We start from the raw sequence: 24,360 nt of genomic DNA on the forward strand, positions 1-24,360 counted from the left end.
ACTGGGTAGACAGGAGGTTCTGCACCGCTTTACTTTAAAAATCACTGTATCCTCTTTTTTTTTCCTTGCTCCTCTGATTCACTCTGGATCAATGAGTTTGCTGTATTTGCAGAAGGCTTATTTCGTCAGCTGAAAGCTGCAGCCCCCATTTCCTAATTTCCCTAAGTAACAAAGGCCAACAGTGGTGAACCATCGTGCCCTCACACAGGCTGCCACCCCAAAACCACGCAGCTCCACAGCCCTGAGTCACGGGCCTCAGGAGGTGCTATTCACCCCAACTACCAGAAAGTTGAATTAACTCATTTTAAATCTCATGTACCAACATACAAATGATTTCCAGGTCTCAGAGAAATCCAGTATTTTGTAATCTCCACAAACGTTCCTATGGGAAATTAATCCCTGTAGGATGGTTTAGGCTGTCTGACTTCTCCATCAACCCTGCTGCTTTACAAAGGTTTGCTTTTTTAATTTATTTTTTAATATACACCAGTATGGCTTCACTGTACAAGTCATACACGGTGCACGGTTGTGCTTAGGGGTGAGCACAGCCCGGAACGAGGATTTTTATGCGCCTCATTTTGTCTCGAGTCAGCAGTTTCAGGTCATACATTTGACCAAAGCCAAAACAATCAGAAGTTACTTTTAATCATTCAGCATTATTACCTCCTTGATTATAACGTCTCCGTTTCGTATGTGGTAAAAGCCACATAAAGCAGGCTGCATATGTAAGTATACATTAGGAGAGAAGGCTTTTAATGCAATAGCCAATGAATAGGAAGAAACACAGATTTCACTATGCCCTCCTAATTGAACATGCAGACAGCATGTCTTGATTTTCAGCTTCAACTAAATTCCCCTTTATTTCCCACTCACATAGTAGCTCAGCAATAACAGCACCGAACACGAGCAGGGGAAGAGCGAAGAACAGGGCGAGAGACTCAAAGCTGCGGTGCTAACTCCTGTTACTATCTGGTTTTGACTCCTGCTCCAGAACAGAGGGAGTACAAGGGCAATAACGGGGATGAAGCAAGCCCGGTGGCAATAGGAAACGTGCAGAAACTTGGCTGTAGTCGTGTACAACGAGAGCGTAATGGAGAAGACCAGCAGCCCACGAGCTACTCCTGACGGGCACCGGGCAGGCAGCGGCACAGCCATGCCGGTCTTTGGGGGAACCGCATCCTCGGCTTCGCTGTCTACTTACATTTCCCCTCCTGTCTGGGCTTTGTCTCCACTGGAGGGTGATGCAGTGGGGTAGAGGTGGCCAAGAAACCCCTGCCGCGTCCGTCCTGCCCTCCTGCAGGGATGGGATGAAGATGCCGCAGTCTCCTGACCGTACGGCATGCTGCTGCCTTGGCGTTATACGGAGGCCGCTCCGGCAGATGAGTTCACAGCATGGGGATCCTGAATCACTGAAGTGAAAGCCAGGCATTTATAGATTTACTCCCAAACACAACTAATACTCGGCACCGTGAACCCCTATTTATTCTCTCTCGCTGCTCTCCTGTTTTGGGGCAGCCTGGACTGTGACCACCCAGGTTCATCTGCGGCTTCTTTTCCTCCTCCTCATAATAAAGAGCATTTCCCCAAACATTTAATCTGCTGATGATACGCAAGGAAAAAAACTCCCCCCAAAACTTCCCAAAGCCTCTGCTGTTTTGTCAGTGCCCAGGTAAAAAATTAAGTGAGTAAGACAAGGAAATAAGCCCACAAGCAGCAATTTCAGAAACTAATTGCTGAATTTTGGGGGCACTGCTGACCGCTCTAAGCACAAGTGAAACGTCAGCTAAAAACTACAAAACCCCACACCTCGTTATTGCACCTCACCACATTTCCTGGTTACATCTGCAGTGAGAGATGGTGAAACACGCTTTTTTAATAATAAAGTAACCGGTACAGATCTGCAGACTGGAACAGTTCAGAAATATTAACCCAACACTCATTTTTGGAGATTTCACCCCAAAGGGAGAAGGTGAATTGCAATCACAAGCTCCGCAGCCATTACGCCTGGTTATTTGCTAATACAAATTCTTTCCAAAAGCCTTTGGGTCGTTAGAAATACCCTGGAATAAACCCCACAGTTGCACGAATCCCAACAGCTTGGGAACATCCACCGCAAGTCAAAGGCGCACTCTTCCTTCCTATTCAAAACAAGAGGGGTTTACGAAGATCAACCCCTTGCCGACAGCCCGGGAGCTCCCCGAACTCCGGGCAGCAGTTTTGGCAGCAGCTTTAGAGCTGTAACACCACGAAACTCGCGTGTGCCACCACTGCCCTCTGCTGCAGCGCGTCCCCAGGCCTGTCCCGCCTCACAACAACCTCCCCCCACCCCCAAATACCTTGTGCTTTTGATAATCTTTCTCCCCCACCCCATCAGATCATCCCCCGTGCAGACCTGGCTTACGGCCTAAGATTTTTCTGACAGCCTTTTGGGGTCGCACATCCAAAGTTTCTCGTTTTGAAAACTTTAGGTCTTAATGTGCGTTTTTTAAAAACCATTTCTTAAAGCCTGGTTTAAACATCAGTAAACCACCACCAGATTTATGGTGTATTGGGGGGGAGCCGTCTTGGGTGTTGGTTTGTTGTTTTTTTTTTCCTTTTACATAATCACTCACAGACAAAGCAAATAATCAAAAGGCTGCAAAATCCTTGTTTTGCAACAACGGGAGGAGTTTAATATGGAAAATAAAAATTGTGGTTATGTGTTCACATCAGACTGTTGCCACATACTTTTTACTCTTTTTTTTCCTTTGAGTAATACACTGCAAAAGACAGATTTTAGCAACAAGTGCATTTGTAATATCCTTAGTGAAAAACCAAAAAATTAATACCATCTGAACAACTTCCATTTCATACTGAGAGGATTTCAACACTTTCTTTTTAAACCAGCAATTACTCATTGCCATGTCTTTAAAATAATTAATAACACTTGTAACCTGCTCACGTCAAGTGAAACGTAGAACTGAAGATGCAGAGTGAATTGCATTGTTGCAGCAAGAGCTTCTCTTAATCATCTTCTCCAATCCTGACAATTTTTATTAGAAGATGTCTATACAGGTCTTTTATGAACAGGAAAGGTCTAGGTTGTATACCAGGACTTGGGTTGTGACAGAAATTCATTTTCTACTCTTTTACCCCAGGGGACGACGCACAGGACACAGGAAAAGCCCTTGGAGCTTCCGCAGCTGCAAAGGAACGCAGAACTGTACGTCTCAACACCAAAAACCTCCCGATAGCAAAAAATATCAACTAGGATGTTCTTAGGACCAAGCCTATATTAGGTAAAACCGTATTAGGTGATTAAACTGCAATTTAAATACTGTAACATCAATCCATCACATATGCAGCAACTCTAAGCAAACCTCGGCAGAAGCGCAAGCACAGCTAAATGACGTAACACTAGAATCTCATTAATTGTACACCAGTTCCATCTCCTCATCCTACTCTTCATTTCTTCCTCCCCTCCTCTTTTTTTCACTTTACCCTTTTTAAGCTATTTCTGCCGCACTGGACTCCACCCGAAACTGCTCGTCACAGAGGCGTCCGCTCCAGGTCGAACACTGTCATTTCTGAAGTTGACGAGTCACCTATAACCGAGAAGACTCGTTTCGTTATTCACGGGAAGACTGAGACTAATACAGCGTTTCCTTTCCAGAAGGGAACAAAATGCAAGACTTCAGATAGCAAAAAGTTGAACTTCACTTCAATGCACATTCCCAAGTCCTGGGAAAGCCTTGCAGGGCTGCTTGCAAACAGCAACTAGCCCCCAAAATTCAAAATAAAGTGATTTTATTATACCTGTATTTTCAATACACCTGTATTACCAACCCATCCACAACTGGTTAAGACATCTGTAAACAGTAAAAGCTCTTTGCTAGGAAATCCCTCGCCACCGAGAGTCCTGTTAGTGCAAGAGTAGACCAACAACATGGGGTCCAATTTGTTTCTGCTAAACATACCTGACATCCTACCCACAAACGCAAACCTGTAATTTTTGAGTAACACGGGTCAAAACTCGCCAGCCAACCATCTCGTCCATTCAGAACCGAAGTTAATTGCAAGGAACCCGGTATCAAGTAATGTAGTAATCACTCATCACCTGCAATTTTATCTGGAATATTCTGGTAAGCCTACATTATCAGAAACATACTTTTTCACAACCCACTGGAGATCCAGGTAAATACTCAACACAGCCACAAGGGGAAAAGAAAAAAAAAAACCCAAACGTTTCTGCAGTACAGAAAACTACTTCAACCAGGGTGCAGGAACAGGATGTGAATAACCCAAACATTTCTGCAGTACAGAAAACTACCTCAACCAGGGTGCAGGAACAGGATGTGAATAATAACCAGTACAAACGGTAATTTCAAAATCTGGTTTCTTTCCTGTTTGGAACAACACCTCCCCCCCTCCAAATTTCAAATTCAAAGCAGAACCAGTGTCTCACCAGGACTGGCTCTGGGGTAATTCCCATCACGGGCGGCCCCGCGTTGGGAAACCCTGGAAGCACCAGCCCTTCGGCAGCCCCCTGGCACATTGCCTCCGTAGCTCCAGCTTCAGGGCACCGTGCCCAGGGAGCGGCCAGGAGCTGAGGTTTTCCCTGCAACTGGCCAAAATCAAAACAAGTCTTTGGACAGAAAATTGTTTCAGAGTTGGTGGAATGTCACCAAAAATCAAGAAGTGTCTCAGTCACAATTTTCAGATCATTAAATACTAATAAAATTTGCTTATCAACGAAAAAATAACTATACATTTGGATATCCAAAACAACTGACAAAACACCGTAAGATTTTCTCAGCATCAGAATTGTGCTAGTGATATAAAGCTAACGCTGCCTAATAACTTGAGAAAGAGACCGAAGATCATCCATCTGAAGATCACTCAACTTTGAGCAGAGAGAAAGGACCACCCCAAACAGCCTCGCCCCGGCCACGGGGCTGGACGCTCCGACTTACCGCCGGAGCCCCGGGCAGCACGCTCACTCCTTACGTGGGACAGCATCGCCAGGAGTGATTCACGGGCAGGAAAGTCCCAAGTTCTCCACCATCCGATGAGAGGGTAGAAAAGTCAAGAGGGCAAATCAGCGGGGCTTTCTTCAGCAGGTCTTGCTGCTCGTCCAGCACCCAGGTCTGTCGCGGGAATTTTGTTTCCACACATCCGCCACGACTGCCCTACACCATGAAATCGTGCGCGCTGCAGCCATGGTTTAACATCTCCACCTCTAACTCCCTCCAGGAAGCAGCCACGAACGGCCTCCCCGTCTTCTGTTTGACACAAGAGGGAAGCCCACGTCAGTGGGCTGAAACCTAAGGCGTTTACAGGGCTGCGTCCTTCTCTTGAAAAAGCTAACACCGCTTCTCACCGAAGACCCGCACCCCTATCTCCCGGACAGAAAGGCCATTCAAAGTAAAATGAGATCAGCAGTTTAAAGAAATGCTGAAGGAATTCATTGGAACACAGCACATGTAAAATTAACGCAGCTAACTTTATTTCCACAGCTTTGCGGAAAGTAACTTTTTATTTTCCTAAACATCACCTTAAAAAGGTGAACAGTATTTGGTCAGAGTATACGCAGTTTCACCTTTTACTGACAATCCGTGCTAAAATTAGCCCTCTTTCACCGACAACAATTACAACACTTCTCCAGTGATGCAATAAGCACATAACACCACTATCATCAAATTAAGGATTAAACAATATATGGATTTTTTTTTTTTTTAATCATCTTCAGCAGCAGGGAAGGCAACAGGAAACTCATCAAGGAAATATTTTTACCAAAGTCTTCAATGAAAATGTCAGCTGGCTAAAGAAGGGAACGTTTTAGTCAAAGGCAAACAAAACAACATCTACGTGAAAAACAACCGTGCAGGGCTTTCACGCAGGATACAGCAGGGATTCGATTCCCTTTTCTGGCCGACGGGTGTTCGGCCCTGGGACGACCACGTCCTGGGTGCGGGCCCTGCGTTAGACTTGTAGCTGTTCTGGGCTGACTGATCCCCTCTCCCTTTCCCTCTCCCCTCAAAGCTCAGCTCCATCTCAATGCCGAACAGGAACATTTCTGAAGTTTCAAGAAGTTGCAAAAGAAAAAAAAAAAAAAATCTAACCTTCATTTGGGGAACGCTATCTACACCTTGTAGAAGTGCTACATAGCTATTTTTCGAGTTTCCAAGGGTAGAATTTACATTTGAGGAAAAACAAAACCCACACACACACCTTAAACCAACTTTGTGACTTTTATTGATGGGCGACAACTTTATACTTCTAGATATCACTAAACTGTGTACAATTAGGAACTCAACATTATAGGAGAGCAGACAGCAAAATTAAACAAAGCAGACTTAAAGAAATATCAATCTTAATTATTTTGCCCATTTTTTAAATTTCATGTACACAGAAGCATAAATGCAGTTTGAAATTTCTTAATAGCAATAAAGTTACAATCACCCATCTATATAGACTAACATCTTAACTCCAAATATTTGATCTGCAATGTGTACTTAAGCAGTTTCTCATCGCACAATTATTAAAATGTGTCTTCCTATTAGGAACCAGCAACTCTGCATTTTGTACGTTTGTACATTTTCTGAAGCACATAGGACCATTTCCATCTCATACACATCGGCTCATATTTTACCACTTATCAAAAACTATCGGGGAAGCAGAGAGCGCTTTTTATTTTTTTTTTTTTTTTTTTTTTTTATGTAAGTAAAGATAAAACATTTTCACAGAAATCTACAAGTTCTGTTGCTGGTGCAGGGTTTTCTTCTACTACGCAATTAGAAAGTGGGAATCAAATGCAAATCCCCTTTTATTATCTTAGGATTCAGCATTAACTCAGATTAATTTTTTTTTTTTTAATTATTTTTGTGATTCATGAGACTGAGTCTTTCAACCAAGTGACTTCATTCTGCAAAGTCAAAAGTCAACACAAACTATGTTGTGCACAAACCCAAGGTAGTTTCCTTTATCACTCTATCCCATAGTTGCAAGGGAAAAAAAAAAAAGAAAAAAAAGAAAAAAGATTCACTCAAAAGAGCATTTACAGGAGAAAAAAAAGTTAGTGATAGTTGGCGTTCTACAAAGCAGGTATCTTGCACACACAGCGTAAAAGGGAAAAGTTTCACAGCAGGTCAACTCGGCGGTAGTACAGGAGGTAGGCTGTGCGTTCTGCAGACGACTTCACCACCTGGTACTGATTTATCACTTTGACTGCCTGGTCATCGATGCGTAACCAGCCATTTAGACCAATTTGGAAGACGTCCGTAGTGTAATGGCCACCAGTCGCGCTGTTTCCATGATGATAGACAACTGCAAAGAGAAATTCATGATGCGCATATACGCTATACATAGATAAATAATCCACTGAAAAAGTAAAGCAAGAAAAAATGTCACATACTGCTCTCCTCATAGCATACTCCTGGTTTTGCGGATGGTGCGATCTGGCTTAAGCAAGAATCTTTAAGTGTTTACTACTGCTTGCTTGCTTACATTTGATGCTATGTAATATTAGTAATGTTTCTCCAGCATACCAAATCTCATGACTCTAAAAGGAGGTTTAAGTAAATTAAGAATCAAAAGCATCAAATTCCTTTTTATAACTTCCTAGAGGATTTTCTGGGAAGGATCTGCCTCAAACAAAGGCCATCTGCAACAGTGCAGCACACCCTTCAGAGCTTCCAACAGGTATTGCCACGCTTAGCGAGATATTCTAAGCTACACATTTCACTCTGCCTGCTGACAACAGTATTTTATTGAAACTATTTGTTTAAAAAAAAAAAAAAAAATCAGGTAACACTATTTAGTAGTCTATTAAAAAAAAAGTCAGGCAAGACTTTTCAAACAGCGTTGATTACAAATGTTAGTAGTCTATAAAAAAAAAAAAGAGTCAGGCATGACTTTTCAAACAGCGTTGATTACAAATGTAAGCCAGTCATTCCCCCTCTGACCGTGTTTTTCATTTTGTCCTTACTATACTTTTACTCTGGAAACAGGTTCTAGTGAAGTACCAATCCACAAGTTCACATTTATTAGTTCTCGGTAACCTCCTTAACAAAATTGTGAACTGAACACCTCTGATTAACTGCCAATACTGCTACTTCCAAGACAGACTCAAACTGGCTTCTTGCCTCAGTTATCCCCGTTGTCAGAAGCATTCTGCAGAAGAGACGTCTCAGCTCACCTTGCAGAAACCAAACCCAAGGCTTAACGCTGAGCTCTCAGTGCTAGGCGTGGCAACTGCCTCCAAATGGAAGAGATCTTTTATGTATGTAATTCTAAGGATGCGTATAAGAAATTGCATTTAACTCCCAGGAACATGTGAGCCCTAACCATATACTTAACAACAAATAAAAAACCTGAAAGAATTGCCGTATTTGACACAAGAGCAGAAGTATGTAATTATGAAATTGTTTACACTCTTTCAGACTAGAGCCACGCTCCAAGCTTACTCAGATTTTCTTCATACTTCTATGAAAATAAACATTTTAGAATAACTTAAGCAAAGCAAGAAGGCAGAATATACTACATCTATACATTTTGGGGAATTTAGGAAATAATTTATTTACAGTAGCTTCAACTTGAATTATTGATGTTCTAAAATTTATTGTTAGATAGTAAGGGAAATCCTGGATGCTATCCAAAATGTCATTCTTCAAAAGCTTATTTGAATAATTTAAAATTCATCTAACAAGCTCAGTTTCTGTGGATAAGAAGTCCTAGACTGACAGAGGACTGAAGTATTGTACTTTTCCATAGAAGGAGTTAGAAAAAATTACAACGGTCACACATTTTCTTCAAGCCACCTTAAATACGCTGTCTAAACTTGTCCCATGAAAACCACTATCAATAAAAAAAAAATTACACTGCCAGAAACAGTCCTGAATTTCCACAAGAGACAGGTATGTTATTTCCTTCTGTAACCTCTGTGGTCATAAAACTGGATCCAAACCACCAAGTCACATAAGGCCACCAGTACTGGCACGGATTTGGTGACGTAGAAGTTAAGACCTCCGGTTCTCCCATTTATTATGTTCTCCTGATGCCAACACAAATAAGCAGGTGCAAATCATAAACTGTGCAGGAGTTTTAAACTTCAGGAAAGTCATTACTGCCCAGAGACTGTTTTGTTCAACATTAAAATGCTGCTTCTGAATTCCTACATGAGCTTCCAACCTTAACTACCAATTTAGATATGTCGTATACATCGCAGACACTCTTAAAAACATTGTTTCCTCACACAAAAATCATCATCTCCTCCAAGTTAAACTTTTCCACCTACAATATGCTATTCATACCCTGCCAGCAATACTTGTCTTGAGGGTTCAAAGGGATGCAAAGCCAGCATTCAAACAGCCATTTCAAAAGACATTTGAAACATTATTCTGAGAATGTGTGGTGTATTTTAGGCATACTGCTATTTTTCAGGGTGGATCTGTTACAGAACTCTGTTTTTGCACAAAGCTGGATCAGTGAGATGTACAAATACAGATATAACAATATATGTGTATATGCACACATGCAAAAAAACCCCACTAAATACAGGAATTGGACACCCACAAGCTATTTCAGTGTAATTTAAAAGAAAGTATTTTATATAATCCAGGAAACTCCAGTGTTTCTATAATTCTATATGCAGAATTTGTATTTGCAATATAGGGACTAAAGGCATATAGATAAAATACCTGCAAAGAGCCGGTAGGTTCTTTGGCCTTTAAAAATTTTACTTTTCACACCAGGAGATAGTAGCTCTGGAGGAGGAAAAAAAAGTCACAAAGGCAATAGTTAGCAAGTTTAGAAATTCAAATTTTAAAGGGATCAATTATTTCTAAGAGAAGCCAACACTACCATAAAGGAGAAAGTTTAATTAAAACATCTTCTGCAGCCTTTAAAGAATGGTCACGGTTCTGATACCTGGTAATCAAGGGAATGAATTTTGAGGTTTGCTGAACACTAACGTTTATGGAAGGTTTAAAAATACCACAAAAAAAAAAAAGAAGAAAAAAAAAAAGAGGGCAAAAGATCAGAATTTTTTTTTTCCCCTTTCATTCCTGCTGTCAGACAATGACAAAAATCAATTTCAGATTCCAAGTCATACTACAACCATTTTTGTCAGTCAAGGCAAACTGAACTAGTTCTACAAATACCCATTCCGTAATATTTTATTTTAAAAAATTCTTTAAGTAAAACAAAAAAAGGGGACTGTCTGACAAAGTATGTAAGTCACTTGAGATATGAGTAATCATTAATTTTTTTTTTTTTTTCATGTTTGAACTACTGGCTGGCTAACAGCCAATTTGTCAGATCGAAACAAAATGCATTTAATTTGGCAAGCTTCAGATGCTGGATTATATGCAAGCTCTCACACTCTGTAAAACCAGTGTCTCTTAAGATATTTGTTAGAAGAACGAACTTTGTTGTTTAACCTCTGAACTACAGCTTACTTGTCTGCCTCCAGGCTGCATTTTCTGTAAAGTGCCCAATTTCCATTCATCAGCCACTGTTTATTACAATAATTTGCCACTTCTGTGAATAAAATTTGAGATAAAAATAGCTAGCATTACTTGGCAACAGCCTTGTGTAGAGACATACCCCTCATTCAACAGGATCACTTCCAGTATTTGTCCTCAGCCATCTATAACCTTACTCCTTAAATCTGCAGGAAGCTCTTATTTGGCCAACCCGATGTCTAGGATGTGGCAAAGGTTGTAAGATCTTCCACCATAATGTTCTTTCCAAAATGGATGCCCAAACTCATATACAGGCAATGTCAGGTTCGGCAAGACTGAACCCAGAAACCCAAATATATTCTTTTTATGAAGGGGAAAAAAAAAAAAAGCAGCATACAAGACATTCATCCAAATTACTAAGTTTCCAGACAACAACGGGGAAGAATCTTCTGCATAAAGCTAGGAGCAAAGAAGAAAACTGAAAGAGAAACAGATACCCCAGGAAACACAACATTATCTTTTCCCTAAAGAGGGGAACATTCTGTTGAAAAAAATCTTTACCTTTACTAATTTCCAGATCAACGGGATACTCAATATTCTTGATAAGCTTCTGGCACCCACCAGTTTTCTCATATACAAACCGCTTGAGGTGTAGAACAAGAACAGGGGGGAGTTCTTCTAGTGTCACTCTTCGACTGATCTCCACCTAACACATACATAGAACAAAGATGAAGAAAAACAGTAATTTTTTTTAACTGCTCAAAATTACTCCTTTAAAAGAGTAAGAAGTAGTTAATTTTAAAATACACTAGCAGAAAAAACATATTTTTAAAAATTAATACTAATTTATGATAAGCACTGCAGTTCACACACATTGGATCTTCAACCAAAGTGTTGTCTTAAAGGAGAACCCCAATGTCTTTTAGTAGAATGTAACATGTTAGAATGAGCATGGATATTTAGGTACTGCAGTACTAAAAGCACCCTGCTGGAGATCCCCCAGGAGAAACTCCTCGTTAAAGTTTAGTGATTAATAATTCTTAGCAAGCTATTATACTCTAATCAAAGGTCAATAACTTGTAACGCATGCTGCTGAATTCAGAGAACTCTGAACTGTAGAAGACAACAGCATCACGCCTCAGTACCTGAGGCAAAAGTTTTCATTTCTAAAAGCTGACAACTTTTTACAAAAAGCTGAATAGAAGGAAAAACAAGAACTAATCCAAATCACTTCTTACTCTTCAACAGGGAAATTAACTATAACCAAAAAAGAATCTCTATAAAACAAAGGCAAACTACTAAGATAAAAGATTTTGGTGTTTACAACAAAATCTACATTAATCTTGAGAAATTTCATTAATGCTCCAGAAATACCAGTTGAAATGCAAAAGCAGTATTGCAACCACTTTGCTAAAAAGTTTGAATGCTGTGTCGCTTTAAAGAGTGTCCTGAGCATACCTCGCGATTCCCCGCTGAAATACTAGTTTCTACAACAGACTTCTCCAGTTTTAACTGGTACTATCTTTATTCCCCCCTTCTCATCAAAAGAATCCTAAAACACTGTTGAAAAACACCTTCTCACAATGGTATCATTAAAATAAAGACCTATTCACAGGGGGGATAACAATGATTAATACATTAAAGAGTAAGAGATCAGTACTGCAACAGTTCAAAAATTATTTTGCATTAACCAGAAGATACTTATTGTTCAAGAAGTTCCTTGGAGAACAAAGTGAGCTGTTACGTAGACTATCTAAAAATGATTTAGCCATCATGATCAGCTGCTACAGAAGAGATAAGTAATTAAAGGCTTTTAAAAAAAAGTGTGCTGGGTTCTTGAAAAAGGTTCTGAAGAAAATTCAGAGGGAAAAATAGGAGTTATGACCTCACTGTTTTCTACTAAATCTTTATTTTTCGATAGTTATAACCAAATAATCCACAAAGTTACTGTCTGAAAACCTGAAATTGGACTCAGAATTGCAGTACAAAAATGTTTTGCCTTCCTAGAAATTATGACATAAAAAACACATCTCCAAATAACTGCTTTAGGTTTTTCTGAATTTTTTGGATTGAGAAAAATCTCTTTGTTGTAAATCATCAGCACATTATTTTTCAATACAGGGCCCAATTCTGCTGCAACCTACTAAGAGTGGAATAGAAACTCATGGGGAAAAGCTACTGCCTTTTTCCAAGCTTGTAAAAGTAAAACCTCTCATGATGCTGAAGCAAGCAGATTTTGTAGGGTACTTGATTTCCTCACGGATCTGAGCTGATCCAATTTACAAGAAGTAATTTTACATTTGAAACAGGAATAGTCTCTACAAACTGTAAAATTTAACCTTCATCTTAAGGGTTCAAAATATGCCCTTCTGCGTCCAAAACCCATCAAACCCCTGGCAACAGCGGCAGCTTCACTGAGAACTGAGAGGGGGTTTTTGTGTTTTTTGGTTTTTTCTTTTAAACCAGCAAGCCAAACAGGACCCTGTTCTTTTCCATTCAACAAGTGCCTGCTGGTGCCCATCTCCTCAATTTCCAGGAAATAACATGCAGAATACGAAGTTAGAAGGCAAAGTCTGAAAGTGAAGGTGACAAGAAATTCACACAATTCTCTGATCAACTCATGAGAACACGCATCTTCCACGCATCTTAGCATGGAACAGCTTCTGCTTTTAGGGAGCAAATCCAGAGAGGCTTTATATAGAGAAAAAAATATGCACTTGATTCACCCAGTTATTACTATCTCAAGATTTTCCTGTATTGAGTCTTCTAAATCTCAAATCTGAAGTCTTTGAATTCAGAGTTTTGTGCAAAAAGAACTTAACAGCTCCCAGCCCAAACCAGGAATAGAGGGTGCTGAAGAACGTCACCGCAGTGGTTTAAGTAGTTGCCATTCTCCATCCTCAGTAACCGAGCTGGCGTATGGGAACAGATGCCTGCACCTCAGCTGCGCGGCTCCGTATTAGCTTAAACCACAGATCAAAGCAGTTTTGTGTGACGGTGCCAGACTGAAGAGCAGCAGCTGAGGAATAGGCACATGTTCTGCTGTCCTGACTGCATGAAGGGGCCCCGATTTCTGGCAGCAACATTACCAGCTAAAAGTGCCACAAATGTTTGGTTAGTGAACACGAGTCAGAGTCCCAAGAAAATACTTCTAAGATCCTCAAGGAGCAGTTTGAGAACTCCAGGGGACGTGAAGGCTCCTTCTAAGGAGTATGTGGAAGGTAACCTGGAAAAGTAAGCGAGGTAAGGCTAGTTTGTTACTCAGGAGTCTTCACTTTTGTTAGAAAACATGAGCAGGTCTGCAAATAGGAGTAAGAGACTGAAAAGAAAATCACTTCAGTGAGGATAAAAATTAAGCCCTTTAAAAAAAGTATTAACTTTGAAATATTCAGGAGTAAACAAACTGATCTGCAAGACCAGAAGGAACCAAAACAACTTTCTTCAAATGCTAGTGGGTAAGTAAAATTGAGTCAGAAACAGCAAGAGAATGCCACTCCGTTTTAAACACCTATTTTCATTTAAAACGCCTAATTATTTTAAACACTGCATTTGATTTCCTGACTGATTTCCTGCTTATATTAATCACACATAAAACTCAAAATCAGCTCAAAGTGATTAAAAAATGAACTTTAAGAGAAATCATTCACATATATTTGGAAGATTATTCTTTTCATATCTATTGTTTATGCCCACAACTTGTAAAGAATACAATCCAGGTTAAAACAATCAGAAGACAGTAATAATTTTTAATAATATAATAATATGATGTTTAGCTTTATCAGTAGTCCTGAGTTCCCCTTCCATAAAACGGAGATGAAGTACTTCTTTGCAATACATTCTGAAAATTACTATCTGCAAAGTCCTATGCTTGTTCTACAGTCAATGTGTTCAGTGTTTTCACTACAATTTTAATACAAGAACAGCTATTTCAACTTGAATTTCTTTTGAAAAAAAGATCTAAAATACATTGTGGATGCTTGTATTTCCAGTCAGACTCTAAAGTATAAGCCAGACCAAACCTCCAGCACCTAATTTGAACACCCATTTCTTCCAAACCCCATAATTGAACACTGGGTTGTCAGTAAAGAAGTTAAAACCATCTGCAGTAAAAACCAAAAAATGAACGACTAGCAAACCAAAAATCTATGTGGTAAATCATGATGAGCTTGCATTGCAAATGTTTTTCACATGGAAGACAACTGGAGAAATAAATGTTCTCTAACACTCCTACTGAGTATATATAAGGCAGACAAATTTCAGCTATCCATCTTTAGCCTTTCAAAGAAAATGGTCCATCCTTTCTTTATCTAACCATATTCTCATTTGGAGCATTTAGAAAACTTACAGATACAGAAATGAATGTCAGAGAGAACATCTACAACTCGAGAGCCTCTTTCCATCCTGGCCTACTGAAAGAAGTTATGAACAGTGCATGCAAAATTTCCATCTGAGCAATCCATGCACACCAGAGATGATGTTCTTTACTAATACAAACCATAAGAAGCAAGGCAATTCCTTAGTGGGGAAAAAGTTTAATTTATTACCCTGTATCACAAGTTCTCAAACTGTAATGCCAAAAGCATGCTTTTCCTCCTATGAAGTATTTTTCTATTGCAATTATTACTATTATGTATTGTATTATTTGAAAAATAAGATAAAAAAGTTTGCAGAGCTGCGTGAGAATACAGAATAAAATGTCCTGGTACTTAAAGTGACAGAGAATCACAGGGCTTGGAGATCTCAAAAGGTCCTTCACTCCATCCCCTCTGAACCAATTATAATGATTTGTGTAAATCCCGACTGGTGTTTCTCCAACCTTCTCTTAAAGCAGCAAGGACAACCCTACAGGCACCAACGCCTAGTCTAGGTCCTATTCCTATTTACTGTTTGAGTATCACTGAGAAAAATCAGTCTTTTCCTTTTCAGAGCAGCCTTTGACATATTAAGTTTTACATCTGGTTCCATCCCTCTACTTCCATGTTTTTTATTCGTGATGCTGAACAGCTCCTCCCCCTTATTCGTTCCTTTTACATCACGACTTTTATACTGCCACTCATTTTGATTGCTCTTTTCCAGATATTCTCCAACTGTGAAGAACATTTTTCTTGAAGACCTAAAACTGAATATAGCATTACTGACAAGTTGGGTTTTTTAGGGCTGTGTACAGCAAACCAGTCAACTATACAGTGCCAAGGACACTGAATGGAGGTGTTACTGGCTACTGAAAGATTTCAGATTATTAATCCAGAGAGAAAGGCAGTGATCATCAGATGTTTTAGTGAGGTTCTAGATGGACTTCTACCAGGCCTACCACCAATGAATATTTTCATTTTTGATTTGTAAGTGAAATGTGTAAATCAAAACCCATCGAGGATAGCCACACAGACAACCATGCAAGCGTTCTGCTACAAGAGTTTTCTTATTAAAGCTAGAAGTGTGCTTTCAAACGATACTCTCAAGAGCTGCTCCTTTACTAAGGACATCTGGCAATCCCCAGGAATCAGTCTGTTAAGATCAGCTAAAGGCTATTTTACTCATAATAGCATGTATTATTACCACAGTTCACCCTGTTAATTTAATATACACTCCAGTAAAATTTCCAACCAATTACTACACCAACCCAGAAAACATACCTATTTACAGGCACGGTTTTGTTGAAGAGTTAGTTCTCTTCCTTTCAGTGTATGTGTTGAAATGTAATACGTTTTACCGCTGCAGGACACTTTGAAAAGGTTAGTACCTCTTCTGTTAACATAAGCAATAGTGTTCGAGTAACTATTTGTAATGCAAGAGCTGTATAAAAACCCTTTTAAAAAGTTTCATATTTGACTGTAAAAAGGGGTCAACAGAACACACCTCTTGCTTGGTTTTTGTGGTGTAACCCTGGACAGACTCTCTTGCCACCAAACTTTCCAACGCATCCTGAACCGTGCGTATCTTGTCTGACTGGATATCCAGTTGCAGGGTGAAGAAAGGTTGCAGTGTAGCAGACTCCTTAGAACTCTGCTGGTAAACAACAGATCTATGGAAACAAAAGAGTTAAAATGTAATAAAGCAGAGTAATTTTCAACAATATAGAACCTTCAAGTAAGAACGGATTGAAGTCTACTTTAGTAACTTGATATATAGTTAATCCAAAACAACACACACAAATACAAAGGTCAAGCGTAAGTTTCAACAACCTGAATCCACTTTACTGCAATTTAAATGATTTTCACATCCACTTAGAGCATACTGAATGGGATTATATTTGAATTGTTTTGTTTAAGCAAGGATTAAAACAGTTACTGGATAAGCATCAAAAATTTAAAGAAAAATACTGAAATTTTTGATAATGCATTTAAAAAGATTCCCCTCCGGACTCTCTTCACGTTAGAGTTTTGAAATTTTGTTTTCCAACAGATCTTCAGAAATGCAAAATACTAGTGCTTATCTAACTGCATGTTTTACTGTAAAAATTACAACTGATTACAGTTTCTCCAATAAACAGATTCTCCTAAAAATACACAAATTTTTTTAGTCACTAAGACCAATTTCACAGTGATTTTAAATTGTTTGCTTAAATCTTGCCATAGGAAATATAAAATATGCTTCATCGAGGACTGGCATTTCCTTTTCCTCCCATCATTTTCTGTGTCCAGACTTTGTACATAAGCTGGAGTCTTTTGGAAAACTGGCAGGAGTAACAACCTAGGGCATGAGAACATTTCCTGTTTTTTTGGTTTTTATTTTTGTTTGAAGTGTATTCAGTTGCAGCCTTTAAGAAGCCTGGCTTGGTGACCTTTGTTTTGTGCAGTAAGACAGTACACTCTTCAGCCACAACATCACTGCATTAAGTGGACTCTTCCTGATCTTAATTTTTCTTAAACTTCACTGAAAACTTAAAACCACCAAACATGGCTCAAGATTTTTTTTTTTTTTTATTTTGAAAGCAGTACTTAGATCAAAAAACCCCAGCTGCTACAAAAATGTGGTTTTATACAGCCGAAGAAATCATTCATTTATTACATTGTTACGCTTGTTACAGTGCCTTACAAAGCTTGAAAGTAGTAAGATAATTAACATAGCTCTAATCCATGTAGCCATGCTGAAACTTCTCCAGTCATGGATGAAAAGTTAACACACAGGTTTAATGCCTGTACTGCAGACTCCAATCAAAAGAGCCCCTTTGACTCGGGCAAAGCCCTGAAGCACCAACAGAAGACCAATGCATCTTTATATTGGCAAATGTATATCCTTTAGAGGAAAGGGAGCGTATGAAAAACAGTAGCATCTTTATTTCAGTTTAACACTTCCTCCTTGGCTATATTTAAGGACAAAACCTTCAACACATGGCAAGCGCAGTGTTTCAACAAACAAACCCTTCACTGTGTAAGTCTTGCTGCTTTTGGATAGCCTTCCCAAAACCTTTTTAAGCTAACCATTATTTAGTGCAATAATTAACAGAAAAATGCTAACAACTCCAACTGTTTTCAAGTCCATGTATTAAAGATTTAATTAATAATACAGATAATATTCTGAAAAGATAATGTTAAGGGAATTTTTTTTATTATTATTAGAAATTAAGTTGTAACATTTCTTCAAAACGCTTTCTTCAAAAAGATACGCAGAAATTGATTTGATAGCAAAACCTTTGCTGGACTATGATTTTCTGTAACAATATCATTTATTAGAATAATTACAAATTTCAATTGGTCAAAGGAAAATGTATCTTTTTAAATTAATAAGTACTCTCAGGTACTGTAAGAACCATACAGTAAGAATTTTTCAAAAACAGGCACTGCCCATTGCCACCCTGCTTAAACAATAATCCAATTTTTTAATTTTTTTTTTTTTTAAAGTAACAGTGTTTTTGAAGGGAAAAGCTGGTAATGGAAATATTTAGCAGACTTCTAACTGGCTTGTGAGCTAGCTTGCATAACAAATATTTGAAGTTCACACAAGCTGAAAGTTAAAAGGGACTCCTGCACATGAATAAACCAAATCCTGACAGAACTGTATATCTTTGTACTTACACATTTAAGTCTCACATTGCTTAAGGAAGACTTTTGGGGTTTGTTTTTTTAAGCAATTATGCCTAAATTGGCATGTAATAGACAATTAAAGCCTCGAGAGGACAGCCTGAAGTTTCCCAAGCGAATAGATGCCAATTCAAACCATGTTTCCCTAGCTGCTTTTTCCAATTTCTGATGCTTTCATTTAGTGGAATTCTACCGGCAATCCTGTATTCAATCCTTCCTATCTCCACCCTCAGCCTCAGAGGATGAAGCTTTCCAACATCACAACATGGGATACTGTTTCTGCGGTAAATTGTGTGACGTGGTTTGGAGGCTAAATAAAGTGGGTGTGGTGACAGCAGACAACAGATGTCGGATTGGACCCTGTGGTTCTGTTGCTCAGTGAAAGTTTCTGCCTTTTTTCAGCATTACCTTTGCTTTACGTCATTTTCTGTGGACTTCTACAGAAGACAGCGTTCTCTTGATATTCTTAATTTAAAAACTAATGGAATCATGTAGAGATCTAAACAATTCTGACCGCGATTAATACACTAAGGGTATTAACAATACCTTGGGTACTTGAACATACCATCAACACGGAATTTCATCAATACGTACAAACATCTGTCTGCCATATTTCTATAGAAAATATCATTTTATTTGCCAGCTGTCCAACTCAAATCCCAGAAGAATAATTTCAGTGCATTTCACAGGCAGAAGGCACTAGCCCACATTATTCACACCTCTAGACTGAGTACCTGGCAACACAGGGAGTCAAACACTAGCAATTAAGTGTCTGTCTCCAATTTAAAAATAATTCTTCAAGTCTAGCATTTTTGTTTTGGAGTATGTTTTTAGCAAGTGTTTACCTTGCTTTCATTTTAAATTATACATTTCTCCAAACAAGTCATGAGACTTCCTTTCCAAAAAATATTCTTTCAGTATCTACTTTCTGCCTTCATCCGGTATCAGACCTGAATATAAGTAATGTCCCACGTTCTTTTCATTCCTGTAACATCTTGTAGTAATTTGCATTTTTCCAAACTTCTTTCGCCTGTAACACTTATTAACTATTACACATAACTTTCCTGCTTCTGGGAAGCCTAAGTGTCTAAATAACCAAAAGTGTACAATTTTTTATTTTATTTCATTCTTTTACTGACCAGATTTTACTCTCAGCAAATCTCATTATCCTGTAGTATCCTTATTTACAAAATGAGACAAGGCTCCTCAGAGGTCACAAAAGTTACGTAGCTCTAAAGTTCTTTGGAATTCTTAGACATTAATATACAAAGCATACATATTTCAAACTCCTCCTCTATATGCAATTCAGGGCTTTTGTTCTCTAAACAGTCTGTTCTTTTAAGACACTTAAAAAGATTCAGACTCTACAGTAAGTCATAGAATCATTTGATCATTGATCAATCTTTTGATCATTCTGGTCCACCTTCTGAACTCTCTCTTGCCTAACAAATGCTTCACGGTAGAACGTTCACATCTCCTGGCCTGAACAAACTGTGTAACAGTCTTTTCCATCCAACTATCCAATAATGGTGAAAAATACAGAAAGCAAAGCAGAGGAAGAAGTTATCTGTAAAGGCAAAGCAGCCTACGGTCTCAACAACTTTTATGAAAAAGTACTATACCTTATATGACCACCAAAAATATCAGTAATGGGAGTCTGAACAAAGTCAGCCTGTCGAGTGACTGATGATTTGTTGCGAGGTCCCACTTGCTCCCATTCATCCTCACTGCCTTCCCCTTGCTCATCTTGCTCCTCTTCTTCATGAACAGTCTGAGCCTCAGGGCCATTGGAAACTGAGAGTTCTTAGAGTGAAGAAGAAAAACACACATTGATTCTACTTACAAATAAAACATATATACAGATAAAGAATTCGAAAGGCAAAAAACCCAATACAAGTAATTTTCAGAGGATAAAATGTTTTCATAGATCATAGATTTGAGAAAGTAAATGAGAACAAGTATATTCCAGGCTCACTCATAGCTGAACACATCCATGTATTAACAGAATGCAGCTCACTGATGACTGTATGTAAACAGATGTAGTTTTCTAGCAAAGTTTGATATATTTTTAGTAGTAAGTTTATGGGGTAGAAAATTAGAAAGTCAAGTGTTATTCTGGAAACATAATTATGCCATTATTAAATACAACTCCTTTTCTGCACAGGTATTTTACAGGGAACCCAAGGCTTAGCAAATATTTTCTTTGCAACTGCCAAACTCAGGAGGCTATAAACTGCACACAGCTAAAGAACAAAATATGGAACGATCATTTTTATATCATAAAAAATTTACTCTACTAAAGAGAAATTGGATAACTAGTGATCTTAATTCTATACTTGGCTAAGACTAAGTGTTTTGTTTCATTTACAATAGGGAACACAAACATAAAGCCACTGGCATTTTACTCTGCACACAAATTCTAATACTTCTTCCAAAGAAAATTTTTCTCCAACTTTGTCAATAAGAATTTCAAAATAATTTAATATGTTCTGGTTTATATTAGATATAAATTAGCCATTAGTCTAGAAGTTCCCACTTCAAAAAAGGATCTTAACAGTGGTTTAAAGATCAGTGAAAAAGCACACTGATGTATTTTTGAACTAGCATGGAGAGAGCCAAAACCCCAGTAAACAACTGACATCGCAGGTATTATGAATGGCAGACAAACATACCTAATGCTTAAGACAAGACCAGTCAACTCGAGTTAGCCTCAAATAATGCTCGGTTAAGCTCAGTAAAAATTTGTGATACAGAAATTTGTTGTTTAGGAGGACCAGGTGTATGACTACTTATCGTCATCCAAAGCATTTACAGAATGATAATGCTTTTCCAAATACCCAGTAACACTTCAGATCATTTGTAAATTGGACAGAATGGACTCATTTTATCCTTTGGACGGATTTCAACAAAAGATTATTTGTTAATGTCTTTGAGTACCCTAAAACATGGCATTCTATCCCTACCTCAACATCTACTCCAAACATTACTCTGTATTACAGAATCACCACAAAAAAAGGAGAATATTTGAAAGAAATTAAGTTTGCTGCCAAAAAAAATAATCCACTAACTTTCATTATGTGGAGAAAGAAGTTTCTTTAGGGTCAGCATTTCTTCATGTAGTCCATTGAGGATAAATCCCAAGTATTCTTCAGCATCCTCTTGCCTGCCCTGAATAAAATGGTTTTTTTTTCAATTATCATATGACATTTTCATGTTTTCATTTTAACAGAAAGTTCATGACATTGAACATTAGCTTTCTCCTATTAATTTAGCTAATTTACCAACTACTCAGTCAAAGTTGTAAAGTCAAATAAAGTTTAAATTTTACTATAACAACCCCTCATTTTTAACCAGTTCAAAATGAATCAACACATTAATTGGTAACTTGCCATAAGCTTGACCTGGATACAAGCATTTCTGCATTCTTCTCAATACAAATTCAATTTAACATGTGAGTTGGTACCTTTTTTTTTTTGCTATTTCTTTTAAAAGTAGTATTAAAAGTTGCTGTCAAACCAAGGCCAAATCAAAAGATGGTTTGAACTATTATCTTTTCTTTAAACTGACACTAAACCTGAAATAGCATTTTAAAGTCTCTGTGAACCTTCAACCGTTCCAAGCTGAATGCCAAGCAGAAATGCACAACTGCTCATTTCTTAAATATAAATCAATAGGTATCTTCTTTATAAAGAAGAGATGTTCCATTCCAATAGTAATTTCTTTATTATTCTGACATATCAAACTGCCAAACTTGTAATTAACATCTTTCTATAATTTAAGTCCCAAGACAGTCTAGCTTCATTATAATGAACTATCAACTAGTTGATTTTAGTATTTAGGCACAGAACCTGGTGTATGGATTTACACTGTTTAAATAACAGTGACTGCCTTGCAATGCAGTTACAAAAGTCAAAGATTTTTAAGTCACACCTTTTCTGACAGACTTGACTTTATAACCGTCAAAAGTCTATAAATGTATGTAGGTTCAAAGGCAGCCCCTGGTCGGATGTCTCTCACAATTTTATCACCTAAAGCTACAAGACAAAAAGAGAAGTACATATAAATAACAAAATATAAAAGTTTTTCTACATCATACCTTAACATACTCTTCACACATCACTAGATTTTGGAATCCAAAATTATTTTTTATTAATAGTTTTATTACAATTTTAGTGACTCAAGCTCAGAATTCATAAGATACAACTCTTTCACCCGTAAATGTTTTTTTAAAAACATCTTACATCACCCTACATAGACTTACAGATGGTCTGGAAAAGTTAGTACTCTCTTTTTATAGTCAACGCTGAAGATAAACAAGAATATCCATAGCCATCATAAAAGAACAATTCTAGTTCTATTTAAATTTTTGTACTTCTTTTGTATTCAAAGAACACTTCCTTAAATCTTTTATATATTCATAATTCTAACAGATCACTGTTCCTCACTGCAGAAAAAAAACCCAAGCAAACAAGAAACAGTTTGACAGAACGTTCAACCTAGTGGCAATACAAGGTCTCAGAAACTGTATTTGAAAACTACACAATACAATAAAATGACCTAGAAGTATAATAAGTTGCATAAGACAGTAAGATTTGTTTTACAGAAACAAAACTTAAGCAGCAAACCACAGAAATGTCTGAACCGTTTGGAAATCACTGGAACAACCAGCTCCTCGTGATATTTTCTTATAATGTTACACAAACACATTCCTGAAACTGTTTTTTATTTCTGTAAGTTTGTAATACAACAGATTTGATTTAGAGATTAAAAAAAAAAAGAAACCTACAAGATAATTTATTTGCATCAAAAAAATCTTCTATTCCTCACTACATAATCATCATTGATCCTAAACACGTATTGGCAAGAATCATACACTTCTAAAGTTTTCACACTGAAATAGTTCACAGGATGGGGAGGAATTAAAAGCCATGATAACATGCCTGCAGGCAATCTCTAACTGCTAAAGAGACCTATTATGGCCCCGTTTTGTTCCAAATGAATGTGAGCATTTAGTATTTAAGGAAGAATGATAGAATTGAGCAAGCTGATAAACCAAAGAGCTGGAAATACGTAAGGAAGGAAGCAGAGCAAAATACAGTGAATATCAAATGATTTTGTTAGAAAGGGCATGTCCTTAGAAGACATCTTAACAATTAAGCTAACTTTCAACAAAAACTATTCTTATTGCACTTGTACATTTGGTCTACCAAATAGGAGAAAAAATGTGAGGTGCAACACCTATGACTTCTTGACATGTATCGCCAAGAAGAAAAAGCATTAACATTGACAGAAAAACAACAGCAAACTTTTTAGGATATCAAAAAACCCCAAAAGTCCAGAGCGCCATGAAGGGGACCAAGCACCAGTATTTAAAGGTCTTAAGTACATCACACAATGCAGATCCTTACCCCAAAGCCTTCTTAGAATGATTTTAAGACTTTTCTCCCCCTATTCCTACTCACCTTGTTTTGCTTTAGGAGGTACAGGCATATTAGTGAACTCATTCATTAAACGAACACTGAAACAGAATGGAAGGAACAACTAGACATGAGCAGCAAGTTAAGATTTAGAAGGACAAATAATCATTGTCATTACTGACTGCCAAAAAAAAAAAAATCAAAGAATATCATAATGAATTCTGAGTAAAGTTCAGACACAAACATTAACCTGATCACTGCTAATGAAACCAAGGTGTTAGGTTAGTTCTTGCAGCTCTCACGATTCAGTTTTAAATAGTGTTTAATATGCAAAAATGATATTCCTCAGGCAACAGGAAGTATGTTCCTTGACTAGTCAAGCAATTGTAAAATACCAAGTTCATTATAAAAGCCATATATCACCAACAAAATACACAAAAAAGACTTCTGGATACGTATCAACTTTCAACAATAACAGTA

General features: G+C 37.8%; 1 protein-coding gene across 1 annotated transcript in view; it reads right to left on the reverse strand.

Moving 5' to 3' along the window:
* Positions 1 to 6,861: 6,861 nt before the first annotated feature.
* The window catches only part of USP10 (ubiquitin specific peptidase 10), a 59,404-nt gene continuing 41,905 nt past the window's right edge, over positions 6,862 to 24,360 (reverse strand). Inside the window, exons 7-14 of the mRNA XM_009277332.2 lie at positions 23,926 to 23,981; positions 22,394 to 22,497; positions 21,532 to 21,631; positions 20,086 to 20,266; positions 16,299 to 16,464; positions 11,004 to 11,148; positions 9,678 to 9,743; positions 6,862 to 7,305 (exon numbers count right to left, since the gene is read on the reverse strand). Of these exons, the coding sequence (XP_009275607.1) occupies positions 7,118 to 7,305; positions 9,678 to 9,743; positions 11,004 to 11,148; positions 16,299 to 16,464; positions 20,086 to 20,266; positions 21,532 to 21,631; positions 22,394 to 22,497; positions 23,926 to 23,981 (1,006 nt within the window). The 3' untranslated portion in view covers positions 6,862 to 7,117. The remainder of the gene's footprint in view (positions 7,306 to 9,677; positions 9,744 to 11,003; positions 11,149 to 16,298; positions 16,465 to 20,085; positions 20,267 to 21,531; positions 21,632 to 22,393; positions 22,498 to 23,925; positions 23,982 to 24,360) is intronic.

Source organism: Aptenodytes forsteri, unplaced genomic scaffold (assembly GCF_000699145.1).
Source record: "Aptenodytes forsteri isolate BGI_AS27 unplaced genomic scaffold, ASM69914v1 Scaffold50, whole genome shotgun sequence".
NCBI classification, from domain to species: Eukaryota; Metazoa; Chordata; class Aves; order Sphenisciformes; family Spheniscidae; genus Aptenodytes; species Aptenodytes forsteri.